The 24,219-nt window shown below is 33.0% G+C and overlaps 1 protein-coding gene across 1 annotated transcript in view; it reads right to left on the minus strand.

Annotated features, from left to right (window-relative positions):
• Positions 1-24,219, minus strand: part of LOC123699551 (hemicentin-2-like) — a 191,975-nt gene that overhangs the window by 124,937 nt on the left and 42,819 nt on the right. Inside the window, exon 2 of the mRNA XM_045646525.1 lies at positions 3,712-3,741. Within this exon, the coding sequence (XP_045502481.1) occupies positions 3,712-3,741 (30 nt within the window). The remainder of the gene's footprint in view (positions 1-3,711; positions 3,742-24,219) is intronic.

The following is a 24,219-nucleotide window of genomic DNA, read 5'->3' on the forward strand; positions in this document are numbered from 1 at the left end:
ACTTTTATATATTTTCATAGAATGATTTTGTATGGACAAAATTGTTTAAAAAAAGGGTTACTATCGAGTTTTAGCTAATTTATCAGAGCGCAAAATATATTTCAATGAAGTACAAAATGTTATATTTTTTGTAACTAGATGTTCCATAGTCGACCCAAAAATCTATGTATTTTATATGCAGTCATAATATTAAAGCTAACATCAATATTTTTGTTAACCAGCTTATTCCAATAAGAACAAAATTTTCCTTTTTTCATACGAGTCTTACTTAGATTAAGTCTTTAGCATCAGTATTTTTTCACTCACACTATGTATTATAAAGCTGAAGAGTTTGTTTGTTTGTTTGAACGCGCTAATCTCAAGAACTACTGGTCCGATTTGAAAAATTCATTCAGTTATGGATAGCTCATTTATCGAGGAAGGCTATAGGCTAAATATAATCTCGATAAGACCAACAAGAGAGGAGCACTGCGGGTAAAACCGCGGAGTACAGCTAGTTAATAATAATAACTTTGAATTTTATAGTGATTTATTGCCTTTTTACGAAGTAATCGATTTGATTACTAGGTTTCAAACAACAAACTAAAACACACCACGTGTCCTGGCAGCCATGTTACTATTAATCTTAGGTTGCTAGAATGCGTTCCCGCTAATTCTATTAAAGTTTAACAACTGGCAGGAAAAATTCCATCAGCACTGGACCGTCAAATTATCTGCTAAAATGTGGATTTTATGACTTCAGGTTGACGAACTTGGGTGTTAAATGAAATTGCTGTTTTGAACATAGTAAATAATATAGAAAAGGAAAATGTAGAGCCTGTGGTATGCTTTTTAACCCATTGAGTCCCCAGCGGCCCGATCGGTCCACGACACAGTAGATTTTCTATTGTGTCTGTGATTCCGGGGGCTGAGTTATTACACGCTTATATTATCATCTGTGTGTTTGTATGTGGTGTGTATCATAAATATTGTAATAAAATAGCTGTAAGGAATCTATGTATGTAAAAATAAAATAAAAAAAGACGTGTGGCACTCGGGGACTGCCGCGGTAACCTCCGTGCCCGTCGGAGTGGGGAGCGTGAGGTTTTTTCGTTACGGAATTTCTCGATTCGGTCCCCGCGCTCAAGGCCCGCGATAGAAGCTATGCAATAGTTTAAAAAGATATAACTAATTCCTTTAGACTTAATTTTAACCCAAATTAAACAGATTTCTTTAAAACTCTTTAAACGTTATCTACGTGGACGGCAAGGGTCGGTGACAATAAATAATGTCATGGGTTTATCTTAAAAAAAAAACCTTATTTTTTTAATTTTGTAAGCAGTTTATTCTATAAAGGTTCATTACCTTTAAACGTTCTAAGTTATAACTAATGACTTTACTTAGATACCACTATACTAATTTTATTAGTTACACTATACTAATTTTATTAGTTTCTTCAAGAAAGTCTTTCAGTGAAACAATACATTAACACCTTTTCATAATAATTGGTCAAACATAACACACTTCGAAAACATTACGCCGACTATTGTCTTTTCTAGTCCTGAAATTGAACACTGCGATTATCTTTCAAGTGAGTAAATACTTAGCGATTAGCGCCTAATGGCCAGAAGAATCCCTCAAACCAATCAATACTAAACAATTGGAGGTTTTTATCTTGATATAGAAGATTTATGTACTTACATTTAGGTGTGTTGACTCAGCCTATTTCAAAGAAATTCAGAATACTTTATTATAATATTAAACAAAGAATGCGTATTATTTGTAATACAAAAAAAAAAATAAAGTAAACGATGCCTCTACGTTTAATATTTCTAAAAATAAATAATTACTTTTGTCGGTTTGCTTGGTATATATAATTAGTAGCTTTCCGCCCGCGGCTTCGCCCGCTTTCTCTAAAACCTTGTAAATTATATACTAAAACCTTCCTCTTGAATCACTCTATCTATAAAAAACCGCATCAAAATCCGTTGCGTAGTTTTAAAGATTTTATCATACAGAACATAGGGACAGAGAAAGCGACTTTGTTTTATACTATGTACTAATATGTAAACATATACTTGATATAAGGCGTTTTGCGTATCGTTAAGGATTGATCTAGTGTACCTAGTAATTCATGATACAAACAATTGTTAGCAATTGTAACGGTCAAGGCATGTGTCGACTGACGAGGTAAAATCACTACGTAGAAATTTTATTGCTCTCTGTAATTATCCTGGGCGAAATTACCCGGAAAATCAAATGGGCCGAAAACAATAGTTCAGCTATAATTGGCCCTTCGTTATTTTATATTAGCCGTTCAAGGTATTTCCTAGTGTATTTACTGAGCATGAAGGGATTAAGCGTGCAATGAAACAAACACTAGAACTTGATTTGATGTCTTTAATTTAGGCTATTTGAAACATAATAAATCAGCCTCATGTCCTGATGTAATATTACAATAAAAAACGACGTGTGTCACTCGGGGACTGCCGCGGTAAAGCTATTGCATGCTATGCCTTCAAGCCACACCTCCGCCCGTCGGAGTGGGGAGCGTGAGGTTTTTTCGTTACGGAATTTCTCGATTCGGTCCCCGCGCTCCGGGCCTGCGATAGAAGCTATGCAATAGCTTAAAAAAATATGATCTGCTAAAAACAACAGCTGAAGTATCTACATTTGTATAATATTTAAAATATCCATACATTCTTCATCCTTTCACAGTAGGATGTGATGGCGTAACCGGGCTCATAGAATTCCACATAAGAATTTCCAGATCTTCGTTATGATGGTCAAACCTTGATAAAAAGTTCAAAAAGCGTTATAATAATATGAAGCTCAAACTTCATTCCTTTTAAAACATTATTAATGTCCGCAACCTCAACTATCAGATACTCCAGACAATAGAATCATCTAGAAGGTTCCAGAAAAACCAGTTAGAAAACAGTGAACGAGCATAGTTCCATTTACTTTACATAAATGTATCAGTCACGGAATCCATGCTGCGACAGCATTAGCATAACAATATCAGCCTTAACGCCATTTTCCTGTGAATCATATTTCACCGTCTCAAGGAATTTAGAGATGCAACTTCATTGCTTTAAGTAGTTGCCTCTCTTAATCCCTGGTGAAATGTATTTAAACGATGGAACACGGTGGTCATTTTATTTTTAAAGTTCGTGACGTTCGTGGCTTTTGTATCGTGGCACATTTTTTGCGTGTCAATTTTCTGGTCATTTTGATGTTATTCTTCATCACTTATAGTATAATATTTAAATAAAGATAATTTATATTATTCAAACTAAATAATTGAAAATGCAAGAATATTTTTTTATGAAAATAAACAAAGTCAATCGTTTTAAGATTGTTTTATAGGTATTGGTCACTATACAAGTACCAAGGTGTAAATTCAACAATCAAATAGTATCTATTTTTATTAAATTAAAAATTGAGAAAGTATTTATATTTGGTTCATTTTTATTGCAATTTTAGTTTATTTACAAAGACAGCTTCTATAGCGTAAAGCTCAACCAACATAAGACGACAAAGAGCAGTATTAACGCTCATACTATAAACCAGTTTTATGGAATCCTCAAAATACTACACATAAATAAGAAATACCCTTAATATGATAGTAATGATGAATACATCCTTATAATCTAAAATTTAGATTAGAGACTTTAATAATTTAATAATGCTAAAAAATCTTAATTATAATTCCGTAGCAATAAGTTATACCATAATTTGGATGTCTTCCCGTAGCGGTACCTGTAACAGAAGGAAATGAAATTTTAGTTTATTTGTTGACTGCAGCGGTAAAGCTATTGCATAGTATGCCTTCAAGCCACACCTTCGAGCCCGTCGGAGTGCGGAGCGTGAGGTTTTTTCGTTATGAAATTTCTCGATTCGGTCCCCGCGCTCAAGGCCGGCGATAGAAGCTATGCAATAGCTTAAAAAAATATTTTTTAACTTTAATATTAATTATTGTATTGTATCGAACTCAATGTCATATTACGATACAATCCGAATAAGCAATAATCCCATATTAACCTCCCAGATCAAACTATAAATAAACAGGAAATATGTACAGGGGAACGTAATTAATTTTCAAGGCTACGAAATTGGAGATAACATTAATAATTCAGTGTTCGGAAACACATCGGTTTAATCGAGTCATGAATAATTTCACTTATACGAAACACCACTTTGGGTTTTCGGGTGTCACTGGTACATAAATCACTTACGAGTGTGTGATTTCAAATCTATACTTTAATAATATTATAAAGCTGAAGAGTTTGTATGTTTGATTGAACGCGCTATTCTCGGGAACTACTGGTCTGATTTGAAAAATTGTTTCGGTGTTAGATAGCTCATTTATCGAGGAAGGCTATAGGCTATAATCTCACGCTAAGACCAACAGGAGAGGAGCACTGTGGGTAAAACCGCGGAGCACAGCTAGTTAATAATATTAAAAAAAATGAAAAAGCTTAAAAATTTTACTTTGAAATTTTATTTTATGATGATTTATGTAGAGTTGCCTTTTTACATCATTTGTGTAACTCGTATTTTAATTTAAGAAAAGTAAGTATAGTAAACGCAATTGATTTGATTTTTCGTTGTTTATAAAACTGAATATAAACAAAAAATCGCACATAAACAGCCACGTAATACTTTAATTAATATTATATCTATACTAATATTATAAAGAGGAAAGGTTTGTAATTATGTATGTATGGTTTTCACGCATAAACTACTGGACCGATTTTCATGAAATTTGGCACAGACAATCTTTAGACCCTGAGAAAGAATATAGGCCTTATTATATATACTATGGGCGAAGCCGGGGCGGACCGCTAGTCCATACTAATATTATAAATGCGAAAGTAACTCTGTCTGTCTGTTACTCAATCACGCCTAAACTACTGAATCAATTTTCATGAAATTTGGTATGGAGATATTTTGATACCCGAGAAAGGACATAGGCTACTTTTTATCCCGGGAAAATGACGCAATCCCACGGGAACGGGAACTATGCGGGTTTTTCTTTCAAAACGCGGGCGAAGCCGCGGGCGGAAATCTAGTACTAAATAAAACAAACTCTTTAAATCTATACACAGCTACCGAACTAAAAATACAAATATTTAACGTTTAGAAATTGCGCTAGAAAATTTAAAGCTACTCGTATACCGTGCGTCCGGCTCGAGTCTACAAAATTCAGTCAATTTCCCGTCCAAACCACTAACACCACGTGTCGATCTATTTGATCCTGGGAAAGCCACGGTTCACTGCTGGAGGAAGTATTTATTGAGCCATAGTATAATCATATTGAATCTAAAAGGTGGTACTGAGCTTTCCTTATAATAACTTGTATGGTATTATACTGTCTTTGGTACAATACGGTTTCATCACAAGACAAAAAAATTGGTTGTCTGTAAAGTCGGTTTACTGACGATAGTTGAACGTGACAACGATTGTGCTTCTTTGTCGCTCGTTCCGCGCTCTCGCTTGCACTTCAAGCCTTACGGAACGCCTCAGAGCGAGGTAACGTCGCATGAGTCATGTTTTTTCGTGCGTGCAGCCGGCTCTATCGAATTATAAGACGTTGTCACGTCAAAAAGCTACCTATCACATTTTTTGATGGCTTGCTGATTAGGTTTGAAGTGTTCATGAATGAATCATTAGCGTTAAAATAGTACTTGTAGCCATTCAATTTTACAAGCATAATATAAAGTATTTTCTAGTGTTAGACTTTACGCGAGTATTATTCATTTAGAAATTAAATATTTTTAACGGATTTTAACGCGATTTATTCATTATATTATTTTACAGACGTTTCGAAGACTTTACAGCGAGCGTGGCACAGTCCTCCCGTGATCACTGCAGTTAAAAATCTTTAATTTCTAAAGCGTATTATATTAAAATATAATGTGTTAAATAATATTTACTAATAAATAAACTATCGATAAGCCAATATATTTGTTTCTCAAAACTCAACACCCAAGCTTCCTGACCTAAATAATTCCGTCTCAACAATTCGATAGCGATATTAATTAACCAATAATCTGATGTCGAAATATATCCAAATCCGAGACCCCATTAGCGCCTCACTTAACTCCAGTAGTAACTGTTTAACTAGTTAGTATAATTAGGTTGTTATAGTTAAATTTGCATTTAAAAACTTTGTCGTACGCTTGAGTGCTTGGTGCCAACATTGGTCTTTATCTCGAGCTAATTTGAGTATTTGAATGATTATTATTTAATTGTTGTTTTAGTAGGAAAGACAGTATCCAACTATCTTACTAAAACAGGTCAACACGTGTTAAGTTGATCAGTTAGAACTGGAAAATACAAACAATATTCTACTAATATTAAAATATTTAGATTATGGATGGATAGCTGTTGTTCTTTCGTTCGTACATGGTATAAGTACCAATTAATTACAGTATGAAATAACACATTGGTTCCTTTATATCCAAGTACTATACGAATATATTAGCATTTACTAAACCAGGGCAATAGTAAGTTTCTGTCTTCGGAGAAAGATATATTTGTGGGTCCCAGTGTTTCCCAATAAATCGCAATTATTGGGAAACACTGTGTCGACGTATAATAGAATCCTCAGTGAACATAATATATGATAATAGACTAAACTATACTTAAGTTTCTGAGTAACAATTTTGTATTTTATCTCTGAGTGTTTTTTTGTCTATATTAATTAGTCTAAGATAGCGAGAATCACTTTTATTAAAGGATACTAAAATTCTGAGTAACAATTTGTTTTTTTTTTCTGTAGTCGCTTTTAGCCTTTTTATACAAAATTCAACATTACGTCTATGATAATAAGAACTACTTTTAAATATTTCTAAATCACAATCTAGATAATCCTACTTCTAGGTAAAATGTCTGGTTTGAACATAATCTGTATACATAGGGTGTACGCGACAAACACGCGCCCCTTAAATATTTAAGGGGAAGCGTGTTCAAGTTCGTGATGAAGCGTAAGCAGATATAATTGGTGTTGCCAGCGGCATCGCTACTGGAAGTTAAAAGCGGCTTGAATATAATATGAGAATAGATATAGAGACAATTTGCTAACTTTAAAGATGTCTGTACCTATATAAAGATAAAATGTTTTTTTATTCTCATTTAAAAACTGACCGGTTGGCTTAGTAATTGGTAGTAACCCTGCCTTCCAAGCCAGAGGTCGATTACAAAGACAGGTTCGATTCCCAACTGGTTCAAATATTTGTGTGATGAACATAGATGTTTGCTTTGTGTCTGGGTGTTGATTATTTATATACAGGGTGTAATCGTTAAGTGTGCACAGGCGATTATTCCGTAACTATTACAGATATCAAAAAACTTTAAACTGATATCGAAAGTATTTAACCTAATGAGTAAAATGGCCATAATAAATTTTTAAAAATAAAACGAGAAATATCTTAAAAATTAACTTGAAACCCTCCCATACATTTAGTATGAGATACGAATATCCCATGTACATGGGTTGATCCAAAAGTAATGATAATAAATATTAAACAAGGTCATTACAGTTATAATAATTATGTAGTTCTCCAGATATTCTTCTAACTAGAAAATATACTTCAATATTTTTTTCCCAAACTTAAAAAAAAAAAAACTTTGACTTCATCCACAAAAACCCCTCCACGCGGCCATCACTTCGCTGTCATCTTAAAATAATTTATTGCTAAGAAAGTGTTTCTTGTGCCGAGGAAAGAGATAAAAGTAAATAGGAGCTAGATCTAAAAAATAGGGTAGGTGTTCAAGCATTTGGAATGCCGATTTTTGAATGGCAGCCATCGCAACTGACGCTTTGTGATCTGGTGCGTTGTCTTGGTGAAACAGCGTTCAGGTCCGCAGTTTGCCATGTCTCTTTTCCTTACTAACCTACCGCAATCTTTTAATTTGGTCTTTTAGTGAGAGCCCAATAAAGTGGCTACCTTTTTAAAATATTCCACCATAATTATTCCTTCAGCGTCCCAAAAAACTACCGCTTTAATCTAACCTACTGATTTTCACTTACTGAAGCTCGCATCCAGGACATTGATTGTTTTTTGGTTTCAGCATAAACATGGTGAACTCGGGTAACGTCCATGATTACAAAACGTGACAAAAAATTATCCTGATATCATTAAAAATTTAGAAATTTACCCTCTACATGTCGAATCGTTGTTTCTTCTTTTCGTCGGGAAACATTCTGGCACGCACGGTTCACATTCAAATTAATGTAAATAATTGGAAACGTGGCCTGTTGATATGATTTTTTGTGATTACTTAGTGAATACATGAGCAAGCAAAAAACATTTATTTTATATTTTTATGTGCACAGGAAATAACCAATTATCATTACTTTTGGATCAACCTAGTACATTTAATATGAAAGATTTTAGCTTTTTCTTTCTTTTTTTGGTTTTCTGCTTTAATTACTTCGCAAATTTGAAGGGAAGTTCATTTAGAAACTGTAAATAGAGCTCCTCATTGTATTGCATAATGAGGACATCACTTCGAAAATCTGCTATGAGTACAAAATGTATGGGAAATAAAATGTATGGGAGCGTTTAATGTAACATTTTTGGATATTTCTCGTTTTATTTTTTTAAATTTATTATGGCCATTTTACTCATTAGGTTAAGTACTTTCGATATCAGTTTAAATTTTTTTGGTATCTGCAATAGTTACGGAATAATCGCTTGTGCACACTTAACGATTACACCCTGTATATAATATACCTATGTATTTATTTAAAATTATATACATATATTATGTAAAAATTACCCTGAAATATTTATTTATTTAATATTCATATTGTAATAATCAATATCAAATATCAATGAGCAATTGCGAAAAAATATGAAACGAATATTTTATCGCAAAACAAGCTATAATTTCAATAGACACCTAAGAAAACAATTTACATTGTTCAACCTAATAAAAATACAGATCACGTCGCTCTAATAAAACCGTTATAACAAGTCGGGCGTTTAAATTTGGAAAACACGACTTTCATATTTTATAAATTCGGAAACCTGAGGCCCGAGGCGATTGCCAAGAAATTCTCACAGACCAATCGGATTCGGTTCCAAATTCAAAATCCGGTCGTCAGTTGACTCGTCGGAAACACCCGAACGAGCCAGATACCGTTAAAAGCTGATTTCGACATTCCGATTTGAAAATTTAGAATTGTTAGCTTTTTAATGTTGGCAGTGATTGTGTTTTGTGCGCGATTCTTGGCAAAAACTTGGATTTTAAGGATTTATGAGATTTCTTGTTGATACTTTAGATAGAGAATTAATTCCGATGAATTTGGTAGAGATGTGATATGGAAGACCGAATGTTGTTTGCTGATTTTAAATCAATGTAGTAGTATGTTTGTTTGTGGACTGTTTATTGGTAATATAACTAAAAGGCGATCATAAGATCAGTACAATTTACAAAAACGAAACAAAAATTTAATTTATCGACTATTTCCTTAAAGAAGTAATTATTTCTTTGCTTTCGCTTTGGAATTTGCAAATGATTATGAATTTATTTGTAATTGCAAAACTTGTAGATAATATGAAACGTAACAGAAACAAAAACAATAATAAATCTCACAAAGTTGTAGGAAAATTAAAAGCATGAAAACAAATAAGGAAGAATAAAAGGGAATTCCTTCGAAGTGAAAACATCAATTTTAATTAAAACAAACAGACGCCATAATGTATATAAAGTTGATAACTTTAAGGGAAATAACTTTCAAACTTTGGTACAAATCGCTTTTTATGCTGCAGCTATAACTTCATCATACGTTATTGTTTTCAAACGATGTCTTAAAGACAAAGTTATTATTTTAATTCTTTAACACAATTCAATAAGATGGGCAAAATAACAATAAAATTGAAGATGCGGTGGTATTATCTTAAACCAACAGGTTCATGGTGAATTATAATCGTATAGAGCCCATTATTTGATAAGTTAGGTTTAAATTTACTCGTATGCCCAATACGTTTAATACGCGTCTAGGACTTCAACCCCATCTATATCAAACATATTATATAAGAAATACTATGATTTTTAGTATAAAAGGTCGTATGTCTATGTATTTGATACCATTCACTCCTAAATCGCTGACAAAATTATGATTAAATCCATGAATCGTAAGAAAATATATAAACTCAGAAATCGAAAGGGCTGAAATAGGGATTAATATTTACATGAGGATCGGCTGTCGCATGATAAAGTGATGCTGAAAATATAAATATTAAAGACATTTAGGTACATAAAAAGCGGCAGAATATACGTTAACTGTACTAATAAACATATTATAATACTAGCGGCCCGCCCCGACTTCGCCCGTGATGCATGTTTACGTTTTATTTTCTTATGAACCATCGTCATACTTCAAAGAATATTATAAAAAAAAAATTAACAAACTCGGTTCAGCCGTTCTAGATTTTTGCGCTTACCAACACATTTTGCGACGCATTTTTATATCATAGAAAGATTATGTTAATTTATCCAAACATTGTAATCACTTCTTAAGTTTTGACAGTTCCGCTAAACATGTACATACACATCACCCAAACTTCCTAATCTTCCAAGGATATTTACCTAACTTCCAAAATTACATCGATCATAACAATCACACTCAAAGACAGATTACGGTATTAAAAATCACACTCCATAGAATAAGCGCGATCCCCGCGGAGCAGTCGAAAATAAAATAAAAAAAGAGAAAAACTTTTTCCCATCCATCACGGTTTCAAAGCTTTTGTAGGCACAACGAACGATTTTAATAGGGCCTGCATGAACGACAGAGATTCATCGTACCCGCTGGGAGCTGCGATGATAATAAATTTAGAACCCAATAAATCCGATTCTTTTGTTTTCACATTCATTGTGCTGTGATCGAAATGTTTTGTTAATATTTTAATGGACGCTGTTAGCTGCGACGGATCGGTAACTATTATGTTGTAGAACTGGGCTGTACTTAAGCTCAGCGACCCAGTCTTGCCGCTTGTTAGTCGATAAACGATGCAAAAATACAAATTCGACTCGGTGAGCACAAAAAAAAATTAAGACCAAAATAACCAGTTAACAGAAAACACTCGCAACACCACTGTTTTTCAATCATAGGGATCAACACTAATCCTCTGAGATCAAAAATTCTAACGTGAACGTGGATGAACTAGTAAAAAAGCTATTTTTCAATCGCAACCTGTTTATTTTGAGCTTCAATTTCATCGATAAAATACGACGAAATGTAGCTAAATATAGCTAAGTTCTAAGCATATTTTACGTTAGTATCACATTTCCACGCTCATCCAAAAACAATTAATATCATCATACACACAAACAATGAAAATTCATTACAAGAAACGCGCTCACAGCCGAAGCCGCGGCAAAACAGGAACACAAGCGAAACACGAGCGTTCTGATAGATGCTGGCAAACAGAGATTAGTACGAGAACAAGTATTAAGTGTATAAACTTGATGAAGTTGCAGCGAGTGGAGTAAACAAAATGCGACGGGTTGGATCCAGATGCGGATTTTGGCGCCCTAGGCCTGGGATATTATCTGCGCCCTTGTGGGGAAAACTGTAGGACAAAAATTAAGAAATCAAATACTATCTAGAGACAGATACCATGACCAATCTCGCTGTAAAGTAATCGTAACGTCCGGATAAATGATGTAATATAATATATATCGCAATTAAAATCATTTAATTAAATAATTCTATGTAGCTTTAATAGCTCAAAAACAGGACACAAAAAACATTTTTCAAAATCTCGGAGTAATAATATCAAATAGATACCTCAAAATTAACGGCAATAATTGGTAAGTGACAAAATAAATTGCAAGAAATACGCATAAATATAATTAGGTATGGAAAATAAGAACTCAAGACTGAAAAATCACAAACAGAATACGTTCGTCAGCGTTTATCCCAAATTAAAATGCTCGGTAATTTATTAGATTTTCTTCCTTTACTACTTCAATGAATGTACTTCTTAGTTACCATTAGTAAGTTCTTTAATATGCTGAACTATCGCCCAATTTTAGTCCCGGGTAGACAATACTAAAATCCGTCCCTGGATAACACTCATCACCGGTTGTACAGTAGATATCTGTAAGCTTCTTATAGACTTAAGAATCGAAAATAGCTGCAACCATTAATTCTAGCATGTTTAACACAATTCAGCAAACATCATGAAAACCTTCCGTTTTGATATGTTAAGATAATTATTTGTTTATAAAAACTAATTCGCCTCAAAAGTATCAGAAATAGACAAAAATTTTATGACATGACACGAAAGGTACCGTCACTATCGTACAATATCGTAAAAAAAATCATCAAAACCGTCACTCGTCAAACAATTCTTCTTTTATGGTTCTGGTAACAATCCCAAAAATGCAATCGAATTACTTTTCCTTTTTTGAAGTCGGTTGAAATGGCAAATGCGAAACGAACCGACCCTCGTAAACTTAGCAACATCTGTTATCACGCATTCATACTTCACAATTCACACATAATACAGGTTTACAGACAATTACAGCGGAATAGGCGCTTCAATTGAACACACCGCTGAGCTCAGCGCTGTAGCGATACAGTTGACTGGGAAGCGCCTTTCAGGATGCGGTGACGCTAAAAGCAATTCTGTATTCGCTTTAGGTGTGGAATGGAACGTTCTAGATGGCGCTGTTTGTTTACAACTGAATTGAATCGAATGTTTGTTCCATTATAAATTTACAAGTGATTACGTCACTGAATTTTTAAAGGTCTTGAGAATTTTCGAGTGTGAATTTCCAAGTTGGGTTTGAAAGACGACAGCTTGATTGGCGTTCTAATTACTAACACTCATTATGTGCAAAGGTATAAATGGGATTTTCACTGGTGGAGTTCGTATTCGTATTTCTTTTATCAGATAAGTTCAAATCCAAAATTTCATTTCGACATGATCTTTCGAGAGACAGTCAGTAAAGCAAACAAGTTTTGCTTGAATTATCTATGCATAATCTTGATTATAGAGCAGTGGTGGCTCAGTGGTGAGACCTCGGACTTCGAATCGATAAGTCCGTGGTTCGAGACCAGGCGAGCGCACAGGAAATAAATTGATTTTTCAATTTATCTGCGCATGTTGTAACATCACCACTGCTCGAACGGTGAAGGAAAACATCGTGAGGAAACCGACATGTCGAAGAATTAAAAAGTTCGACGACATGTGTCATCCGCCAACCCGCACTTGGCCAGCGTGGTGGATTATGGCCTGTACCCTCATAGGAGGCCCGTGTACCAGCAGTGGGAACGTATATAGGCTGATGATGATGAATCTTGATTATTATTGCAAAAAATAATGAATGAAAGAGCTTTTATAAGCTTTATGACTCTATGTAGTTTAATCACCCTGTCATTATAAAATTTATAATTTATAGCTTTTCATATTCAATTTCAACTTTGCAATTTAATGCGTAATTCTGAAGCTTCTAGAATAATTTATAGTCTATTAACAAGTTACTTTGTAACCGAGTCCACGATACAAGGCGTAAATTAAAGTAATTCAATTCCCTTTGATAGTGAGATCTTCAGAATTCTCTATTCAATACGACGTTCATCTTATCTGATACTGTTTATTGATTAATTTATAGGATTACGCTTTATAAATTTTCAATTAATTATAAATAATTGTCTATTTTTGCATGCTCGTATGGAATGGTTTTAGTTATTCCACCTATTAAAGAAATATAACGTGTACAAAATATATCAATGCGAGCAAAACCTTTAGGAAATTTGTATGTATGTCGCAGCTAAATAAATGTAGTAAAATTATGGATTAATGAAATACTTAGTAACTCACATCATCGTTTGGTTATTTTAGTTAAAAAAAATACACAGAAATAGGAGCCTCATCTAGCAGGCTCAGTTGACTCTCAACCTCCTATTTTCAACCGACTTCATAAAATAAGGAGGTTCTTTTGATAAAATATATAGGCTCTATCTACTAAGCAATTATACGGATGAAACTGCCAGGCACAGCCAGTATTCTCATAAACAAGAGAGCCTTAACAAAAAATAGTTCACATCAAAATCAGCGGTCTTTTGAAGTGATTAAGTTCCCGGGAGCTGTGCGAGCCAAATGGGACAACATCCGGCCTTTGAGATCAGATGTTTGTTAATTAACGAGTAAATTTGGGTTACTTTGATATACCTATGTCGGAATATAGATCATTAGCTTGATTAATTTGTGTCTCTATAAATAAAAAATAAAGGTACCTAAGGTTTGTGCAATTAAGGTGAATTTTGCGCAAGGAATGCAATATGAGAGAATTTTTTTTTATAAGTAGTATGTTTGGAATATCTGTTACACACTAACATGAAATCCAAATCAAAGACAGAAACCTTTCTATTTTCTAGGAAATTCAAAAAGCATTTGCTTCAAAAAGCTCCTAATAAGATTCAATAGGCTACGATCAAATAAAAAACATAATTTCGGAACATAACTCAAATGTATGTTCGATTTAGCATTTCTACGAAATATGTTATTACTCGGCTTGTCAACTTACAAAATAAATCAAGCTTCATTAGAACAACATGAAACCTAAATTATATTTTAATTGAACGTATACAATTACCAAAACATCAATCTCCTATCATATTGTAATACAATACTCATCCAAGCCAAAATACACCCACAACTTGCATAACATAAGTTATAGCTGAAGATTTGAAATTATACAATAAATTTCCTCTCCACGTTTTATGCGTCCCACATCAGCGATAAAGAAACGCACGTACGTCCCTACCCTCTGTTGAACACGACAAAAACTCGTCAACTTGAGGTTAATTCGGAAAAATGGTATTTGGGCATTACGATGGATTGTTGCTTTTTGTTTGTGAGAAGAAATTGTGCCGTTTAGTGGAGCCTTTATTATGAATACAAATTGTTGTTGACACGTGATAAGTGTCGTCTTTGGATGTCTGTTTTCATGTGTTGTGAGCCTGGTTTTGAATGTATGGAATTTTTGAAGTGAAACTTCTTTATCGGGGTAGGAAAAAAATTTGGTGTAACATTTTTCGTTACGCGTGACATTTTTCCGTTACGCGCCATCTTTTTCTTATCCCTACTACGCGTGATTCGACGTATTTCTGTAAAGTTGCATATAGTAAATTATTTTTTGAAAAATAAGGTCATAAAGAAGTTTCACTTCTTACGTGTATAGATACACTAGTACACGCACACATTTTTTTATGAGTACAGTGGTAACAAGGCAAAGGGTTTCCTTGAACAAGATAAATTAAAATGCGATACATATATTATGATAGAGTCGTCATTTACTGTTAATAAAACAATTACCAGTGCATGGTTCACATAATATTTTACTTCCGTATAGGTATTACAATACATCAAATATCTGACAAGGTAGAACGACGATCTCACGCAAAAAAAAAAGCTGATACAACTTCCATTTTTGCTTAATATTCAGATCATTTTCACATTTTTAAGTAATGTATTTTTGGGCATTGTTTGGCTGACTACTTAGTCGCACTGACTAACCATAAAAGTAAAAATTAGCTCTTTTGTAAAGAACTAGATAAATATACCTCATATAGCAACAATGAACGCGCGAAACCTTATTAAAATTTGCTCCATATTCGCAAGGCTCGTGCCTCTCCCAACTAGGCGCCTGTTTTACAACGCCATTTACATAAAGGGTGACGGTGCATACAAGCCGGGTTACAGAGGGCAAATTATATTGTTTATTGTGCTGTCTTTATTTATTTAAGGCTCTTTGTTAGAATGGGAGCGTGGTTAAGAGATTTAGTGCGAAATTGTATGGTATTTTAGTGTGTTACAATTATCTTTAATTAAGTAGTTTAATTTAGTACCCTTTAAATTTGATCTATGAATTATCAGTCTACATTTAAAACTTCTAAGCATGTTTGTCAACACGTTCTTAGCTATTATGGATCCTAATGTTCAAAGCTTTGTTACTCCAGGTGATGCAGAAACTTTGTTTCTACAAAGTTCCGATTAAATTGAATAGAGACAGTACTATTAGATACACTAATGTATGAAGCATTAAACTCGAATAACAAATCACTTTACTACGTGAAAATTAGTATTAAAACAACCGCGATGTCACTACAGATACCGTAACATGACAGTAACGCACATAAAAATTATCAATTTTAATGTAATCTTTTGTTCGCAGATACACGTTTCAGCTTGGGAATTTTATTTCCAGAGAAACGAGCATACGTGTTTCCGTTGGCAGCGACAAGCAGCGCCCATAAAGTTGTCAAGGGTTCATACTGTATACTATCTGCACTCGTAACTAGCTTTTCCACCGAACTGTACCTGTATACAAGCTGCACGTACTGTACTCGTTTTGGTTACAGATTTTATGCTTAATTTGTACCGTTGTATACGTAACAGATTATCATGGATGAAGGTACACGTATCTATGAAACAGAGCGGGTAGCTGCCTATAGTTGCTGCTATCCTAGTACTTCAAATGAAAGTAAATAAGTAATTTATGTATGTTCAAAATATTAACAGCAATTATGATTAATATTATAATAACATTTTCATTATTTATGTTAAATGGATTGCTACCCAGGATACATTATGTATTAGTATATAATTCTACAAGAAATAATTAATTACCTATAGATCTAATTATATAAAGGAGCCTCAAGTCGCACTTTGTAGTACTAGGAAGATTAAAGCGAAATAGGTACCTAATTATTACAATTCAAATGAAAACAGTAATTAAGATCAAAATTTCAATTTCATTATTTATGTTAACACATTTTTAATTATTAAATAAACTAGCGGTCCGCCCCGGCTTCGCCCGTGGTACATATTTTGCAATAAAAAGTATGCCCATGTTCTCATGTGCCTGGGTGGTCAGGGTCTAAAGATTGTCTGTGCCAAATTTCATCAAAATCGGTCCAGTAGTTTATGAGCCTATTTATTACAATCAAACAAACAAACAAAGTTTTCCTCTTTATAATATTAGTGTAGATAAACGTACTTCATTTTATATTAGTATTCATCAATATCATCTTCATATGATTGGATACAGCTTTGATAGTAATAATTAGTGATTAACGCTGGCATAAGACCTTTAATTGGACTAATTAAGTATGTAATTATACGAGATAGCTCGTTACATACAGGTCACTGATTCTTCATATTACCATGTGGATATTATATATTAATAATTCATTTTCTTCATTTTATCGTAGAAGATCACATATTTATTACTCGTTAATTTTAGAGGTACCAGGTTAAGGGGTCTAAGACGCGGTCAAGTGAATGATGGGTCAACACTAAGTGAAATTTCGACTAAACTGCACTTTTAATTATGCCACGAAAACAGTTAAGCGGTCAGATAAGTGATGGTTTACTGCTAAATTTCGGCTGAGTTACTCTGAAAAATAAGTCACGAAAATAGCTAATTCCATATTATGTTGTTAAAGTCCTAATGTCTATAGTCGTTAAGCCAAAAAAGTTGTACGGGCAAGATTGATAAACTTCTTACTTGTTGGCCACTTACCAAAATATAAATTAAGATCATAAATGATTATTACGTGACACAACAAATTGTGTTTCGAGAACTTTCGAAGATTGGTTCAAACAAATTGCTTTTACCAGTTGTAAAATTCTTACTTATCAATGTTATTTTTCTTAACAAAAACTTAAACTGCCTTCAAAATATGGGCAGTTGTGGATACAATTTTAAATTGGTACAACCAGAAGGCACGAACTTTCAAATAAAAAAATCATCAAAATTGATTCGAAAGTTCTGAGGTAAACTCAAAAAAAAAACAGTCGAATTTATCACCTTTTTTATGTCAGTTGACACAAGAATATCTTTTCTAGAAAATTCTTTAGAACATGATCATGCAAAAAGGCTCCAAACATCTTGTGGTTTCACAAGCCTCCATCAAGAGTGTCGTAAAGCGGACCTCGTGGTCAGTGAACGATACTATAAAATGTAATAGTTCCTAGTTTATTGTCTGGAAATAAAATGCGGATAAATTCTGGGAACGTTTACTTCGATCCAGATATATCGGTGGCTTTCTTGGAAATTTTAGTGATAGAAATAGAAAGGTTTTTTATAGACAGGTTTGTCATGTTGATGGACACAAACTCCCTTATCATTACATAGTAAAAAACAAAGTCGCTTCCTCTGTCCCTATTTCCCTGTGTATGCTTAAATATTTAAAATTACGCAACGGATTTTGATGCAGTTTTTTTTAATAGATAGAGTGATTCAACAGGTTTTATAATTTAATAGGTTTTAGACAAAGCAAGTGAAGCCGCGGGCGAAAAGCTTATGATGTCATAAAAACAAGAATGGTTTCATAATGTAGAAAATAGTAAAGTTCTATAATAATTTGATACAACTTTTCATTCTAGAATTAAGTCAAAATAAAGCCACAATTTTAAATTATAATAGTACTAGCGGTCCGCCCCGGCTTCGCCCGTGGTACATGTTTACGTTTTCTCTCCATAAGAACCATCCTCGTACTTCAAGGAATATAATAAAAAAAGAATTATCGAAATCGGTTCAGCCGTTCTCGAGTTTTGCGCTTACCAACGCATTTTGCGATTCATTTTTATATTATAGATTAAAACTATACTCGTGCCTAAGCCATACATACTAGTCTAAGCCATACATACTAACATAGTCCACTAGTAATTAATAGAAGTATATAAAATGATATATTTCCACACATCGGGAATCGATCAAATTTAATGATACACGCTTGCAGACTTGAAATTCAGTGATCCGATTATATTCGTGAAGTTGTTTTAAATTATTATGAATACATTTCCGTTATAGGCAGTAAAATTTTATATTTGATATCATATAGTTTATAATTTTATGTTTAAGTATAGAGATATATATTAATCTTAATATATATAAATCTCGTGTCACAATGTTTGTCCTCAATGGACTCCTAAACCACTTAACCGATTATAATAAAATTCGCACACCATGTGCAGTTCGATTCAACTTGAGAGATAGGATAGTTTAAATTTCTAATCGTTTTAGAGAAAGCGGGCGAAGCCGCGGGCGGTAAGCTAGTCTTTTGTAAATTACATCGAAACTGGTATTCAAACGTAATTATATTGAATAAAAAAAATATTGAACGTTACAATCTTACACCTACGCATTTCCATTTTTAGTAGAGCTGAAGAATATTCTTCATATTCTATCGAATTTCTTATACTAAAATATTATGTAATAATTATATCCTCTATCCATACTATCAATTTTAATTTATTATTGTAATCTGTAAGCCATTTCGTTGACCTTCTTTACTTTAACTTAACCTCATAATTATAACAAAAATAGAACTATAAAATAACAATTTAAAAGCAAAACTCGAACTCGAATAAAAAGTTTTACAATTTTATAACTTTCATAATTGTTAGCGTTTAATTACTTTCAAAGCATTACTATAATTTTATTGTGAACAAGTCGTAACTAACTGGGTTTTAATAAAAATATATATTGTTTTTAGAATTTCACCTGCAAACTCCGTCCGTGGCTGCCATCAGTGAGCCTACATAACTTTTATGTAGCATTCACCGCTCTACACACTACGCTGTGGCTCAATTTATAAACTTTTTAACAGTTTATGTTTGTTTATATATTAATAAGTAATAAAAATGGTTTATTTGAGGCGAGGAAGTGTACATTGCAATTGGATTTACGTCCGTATATTTTCGTATATTTGGATATTATATTGAGACTAGTTATATTGAGATTAAAACGTGTATGATTTGTAAATACTGTTTCATCGTTTAGTATGTATGATTGAATAATATCATGTCTGTTATCAGCAGAGATGATAAAATATTATGTACTTAAAGAATATGTGAAGAAAATATCGCTGTATTAGTAAAGAAATGTTTCTTAAAGTTAATGCTTCGTATTTTTTTATTATTTGCGACGGGTTATTTAGTAACATTCATTCGTTGAGATAACATTGGTTGAGATGGTTGTTAATCATCTCAAGAGATGGCGCGCGGTGTGTCCCTTAAGACACATAAAACTGAAAGAATAGAATGAATTCGATCGCTCTGGCGGGTCACGAGTGGCTGAATTGGTCAGGCATCCGCCTCGGTTTGGCGCGAAAGGATGCGGGTTCGAGTCCTGCCTCGTGATCTAATTTTTTCTATTCTTTATAAATTTATATTTATAAAGCATTTGAATGCAATTAAACCAAAAATATCAAATTCAACATTCATTCGTTTATATTATTAAAAATTCAGGAATGCTCGTCTTCTGATAAGCCAAATATATTACGAAGCTAAAACTTCGGACGATAAAGTTCATTTGAGGTACACATTTTTGAGGTTCCACGGGTTCCTCATATGTTCTGTTTAACTTATCTATCAGTTAAATTAACAAAGATTACATTAATTTCTGTATGTTGAACACTGTTGGTAACATTGTCAAGTAATTTAAATATTTATAATTACCCTTTCTAATATTATTTTGTTTATAATTAGCTTTTCCCGCTCTCCGCTTATATTTTGTAGCACACACTACCCCTGTATATAGGTCATGGGTTGCTCTCTAAATGAGCACTGACTAATTAACACGAATCTTAGAGTGGCCGTTCACAAGTGCTTATAAACGCTCACGCCAATCTACCCTCTAAGCCTACTAAATAAGAGCTAAAATCCTCCCACGCAATTTGTAGTCTGCGACGCAAATGTATGCTTTTCCAATTAATATCCGCGAAACGTATATTAATTAACTAATTTACAATTAAAATAAATTTAATTACCTCCGCTAGGGGGTTGATTAGATGACATTAAATGTACCTATATATACGCAAAAGGATATAAATGAAGTAAAACTCTAGGTTGCATGTTTATATTTATTTCAATTTTAATTTGATCTGAGATGTGCTGTTTTCTATTACTTTTATTAATGCTTTTTTATTAATTTTATTAATTAAAGAAACATATCATTTCAACTAGCTGCGCTCCGCGGTTTCACTCGTGGGGCTCGGCTCCTGTTGGTCTTAGCGTGATGATATGATATGATATCCTCGATGAATAGGCTATCTACCGCAAGAATTTTTCAAATCGGACCAGTAGTTCCTGAGATGACTGCGTTCAAAAAAACAAACAAACTCTTCTGATCTATAATATTATTAGTATTAATATAGATATAAACTTGATATAAATAATAGTTTTCTTCTGACCATATCACTTTTCACCATATTTTTATTACATGTACCCTACTACTCCATTATCCTTCTTTTCTATTATTTTCATTTTTACCATTCTAAATTGTATATCAATATTATTCCTACAAAGTCCAACAATCTTCTTTAAATAAATAAAATTGTTAAATACTATTTGACGCATCTTATTGCCAGCCAACAAAATTATATTTATGTATTTATTCATACAAATTATAACATTTATAATACGGCAACTCCCGTCTATTTACATACCAACTTATTGCGCTAAAATTCTCTTCTCAGTTGTTTTAAAGTAAATATTTTGAGAACATCTTTGCGGAAACTCGCAAATTGTTTTTCATAACAGTGGCATGTAAACCTTGTTTTATGATAAAATTAATCATTTAAGTCCGTATTTAACTAACGAAAACAAGGAAGGCGAGTAATAACGTTGTCTCTACTGTTTGAAATAAATAAATGATTTTTTTGATAACCGTAAAAATTAATCAACGTATCTTTGGGGAATGGCATTAAGTTATATTCACGTTAATAATTTTGTTCAATAAATTAAGAATTAAAATATGTATCAGGAATTTGTTGCTGAAATTACACATACAAAGAAACTTAGAATTTTTATATCCGCATAAATTACTGGAAGTGTTAATTCGACAATATCTACGTAGATAGAGGTAAGTTATGACACATTAAGATACATATTTTTTTTTACAGTACAATAGGGGAGCGCTTGGCCACGATCGGCGATCTCGCCTGATTGATGATGAGCTGAGATGTGGCCTAAGATGGAGCGCGCTGCCCTAGAATGTACCTGTTCACACTCCTCTTGAAGACCTCCATATTGTACTCGTCGGGGAACACAGACTCAGGAAGCATGTTCCAGTCCCTCGCGGTTCGAATGAAGAATGTCGGTTTACATCTAACGAGCGAATGCTCATTCTAAGCCCATTTTGTCAAATTATTTTATTGTAAACTGGCGTAGAGCATTATTTCCTTGTTCCAAGTGCGTTCGTAAAGATTCGTGCAATGTTCTAATACTAAGCAACACGGAATACAAGTTGTCGTTTCTACGAGAAGATCACGAAAGAATGCTCATGCTCTAGCTCTATGTTCATCCCTTCCTACTAAAATTCTCTTTTTTGTATACTACCAATTATTTTAAATTGGTATAGTGCATTAAATTGTTAAATAAATAAAAATCCACTTTTTTCCATTTAAATTTATCCATCTATCAAGCACAAATATATAAAAAATCTACACTAATAGACCTACATTTCTAGTACACATGATCTTTACCTGACACGCTGACCCGATTCGATATAAAATGTATAATTTTAATCCGACATGAAATAGGTTATACGCTCTGGTCACGTAGCGCGGAATGGCAGCGGGCCAGGCTCATCTGGCCTCTAACAGCCGCTTACGATCACCAATATATCATGGAGATAAATTAAAAGATTGCTAATATCATGGGGAAGGAGCTAGATATTATATTAAAGTATTTTTTTTTATCAGGGCTGTTCTTATATAGTGCCAAAGTATCGTACTTTCTGTATCGCACTTACAGGTGTGTAGGTATGTACGATAAGCTTTTATCAATCCGTTTTTTCTAAAACCTAATAAATCATTATACATAAATAAATAATATTTGTATATAGAGAATAGCTTATTTATTAATTATTGATAAGTCAACGTATTAGCAAACCGTATTATAATAGAGAATTAATAAATAATAATACACGTCTATGTCTACTAGGTAGTACATTAATTAAAACATAAGTTCTGATTTCTATGGACCTATCTTAGCGTAATCCCCTTTTACCATTATGAGATATGAAATAATTAATGCTACACAATTAGAAATGAAGGCTTTTGCAAAGGTTTTACCTATAATTGCAACTTATTCATTATTTTATTCATATTCGTATGAACGTTTTAACAATAAATTTTTATATATCTGTCTCTAAAAAGGTTAAATAAAACAAAATAAACCAATAACTCTTTAATAAACCAAACTGAATTATAAATATTATGGCCATGGAGTTACGTTGCATCTACATCAAACGAACATAGAGCTAGTATTATTTCGTGATCATTTAGTGTAAACTAAAACTTGTATTTTCAAATGCTCTAAGAATAACGAAAGAACTACGTAGCGTTAGTTAAATACGGACGCTCTACGTTTACACTAAAAGAGTTTAAAAAAGTGCGGTTAGAATGAACATTCGCTCGTTTGATGTAAATGCACCGTAATAAAAATTATTTACATACATTTATATACATTACTCAACTCTGTAATCGTAATTCAATTCAATTGCCCAATACCCCCTTCGATTGTAAAGCCAATATACAAGTCACATATCCAACAAGACGCAACTCCCCCGGCATCCCTTTGTAAGCCGAGCCAGGAATCTCCTTATTAGCTAAAAGATGTACTGAACTAAGCAAGTAGATTAGTGCTCAAAATACTTCGTAAGCCAATTTAGTTGAGCTGTTCCTTTGGCACTTGTGAGAAGTTCTTAAGTAGATGTCCAAAGTTTTGACCGAACTTAGTGTACGGTATCTTTTAAAATTATAGCAGTTTCAAACTTCTTTTCCCTGTTTAATAAGAGGTGTAAATTATCTTGTAAGTGGTTTACTTAAAGTGTTAAGGATTGATTTTAAATTAAATTTTGTTTGAAACTATCTAGCGTTTCACATCACTTGTGTATAGTTACCTAGTAGTATAGTTAGTTATATGAGAATATAATAACAGACGTTAGACGTACATACTTTCTTGCATATTTATAATATGTTCTGAATACCCTAAACAATAATAAACTTATGAACCTAGAAAAAATGTAATATTTCAATCAATATATTATGTATCATTCATCGATAAAATAACGAATCATTTTTGCAAATTAGTCTTTCGTAAATAAGCCAGAATTTTTTTCCTATTTAGGTTCAAGCGTAGGCAGTTGTTTCGTTTAATAGATGTTAAAAAATTCAATTATTCTCAAACAGAATCT

This window comes from Colias croceus, chromosome 18, assembly GCF_905220415.1.
Source record: "Colias croceus chromosome 18, ilColCroc2.1".
NCBI lineage: Eukaryota > Metazoa > Arthropoda > Insecta > Lepidoptera > Pieridae > Colias > Colias croceus.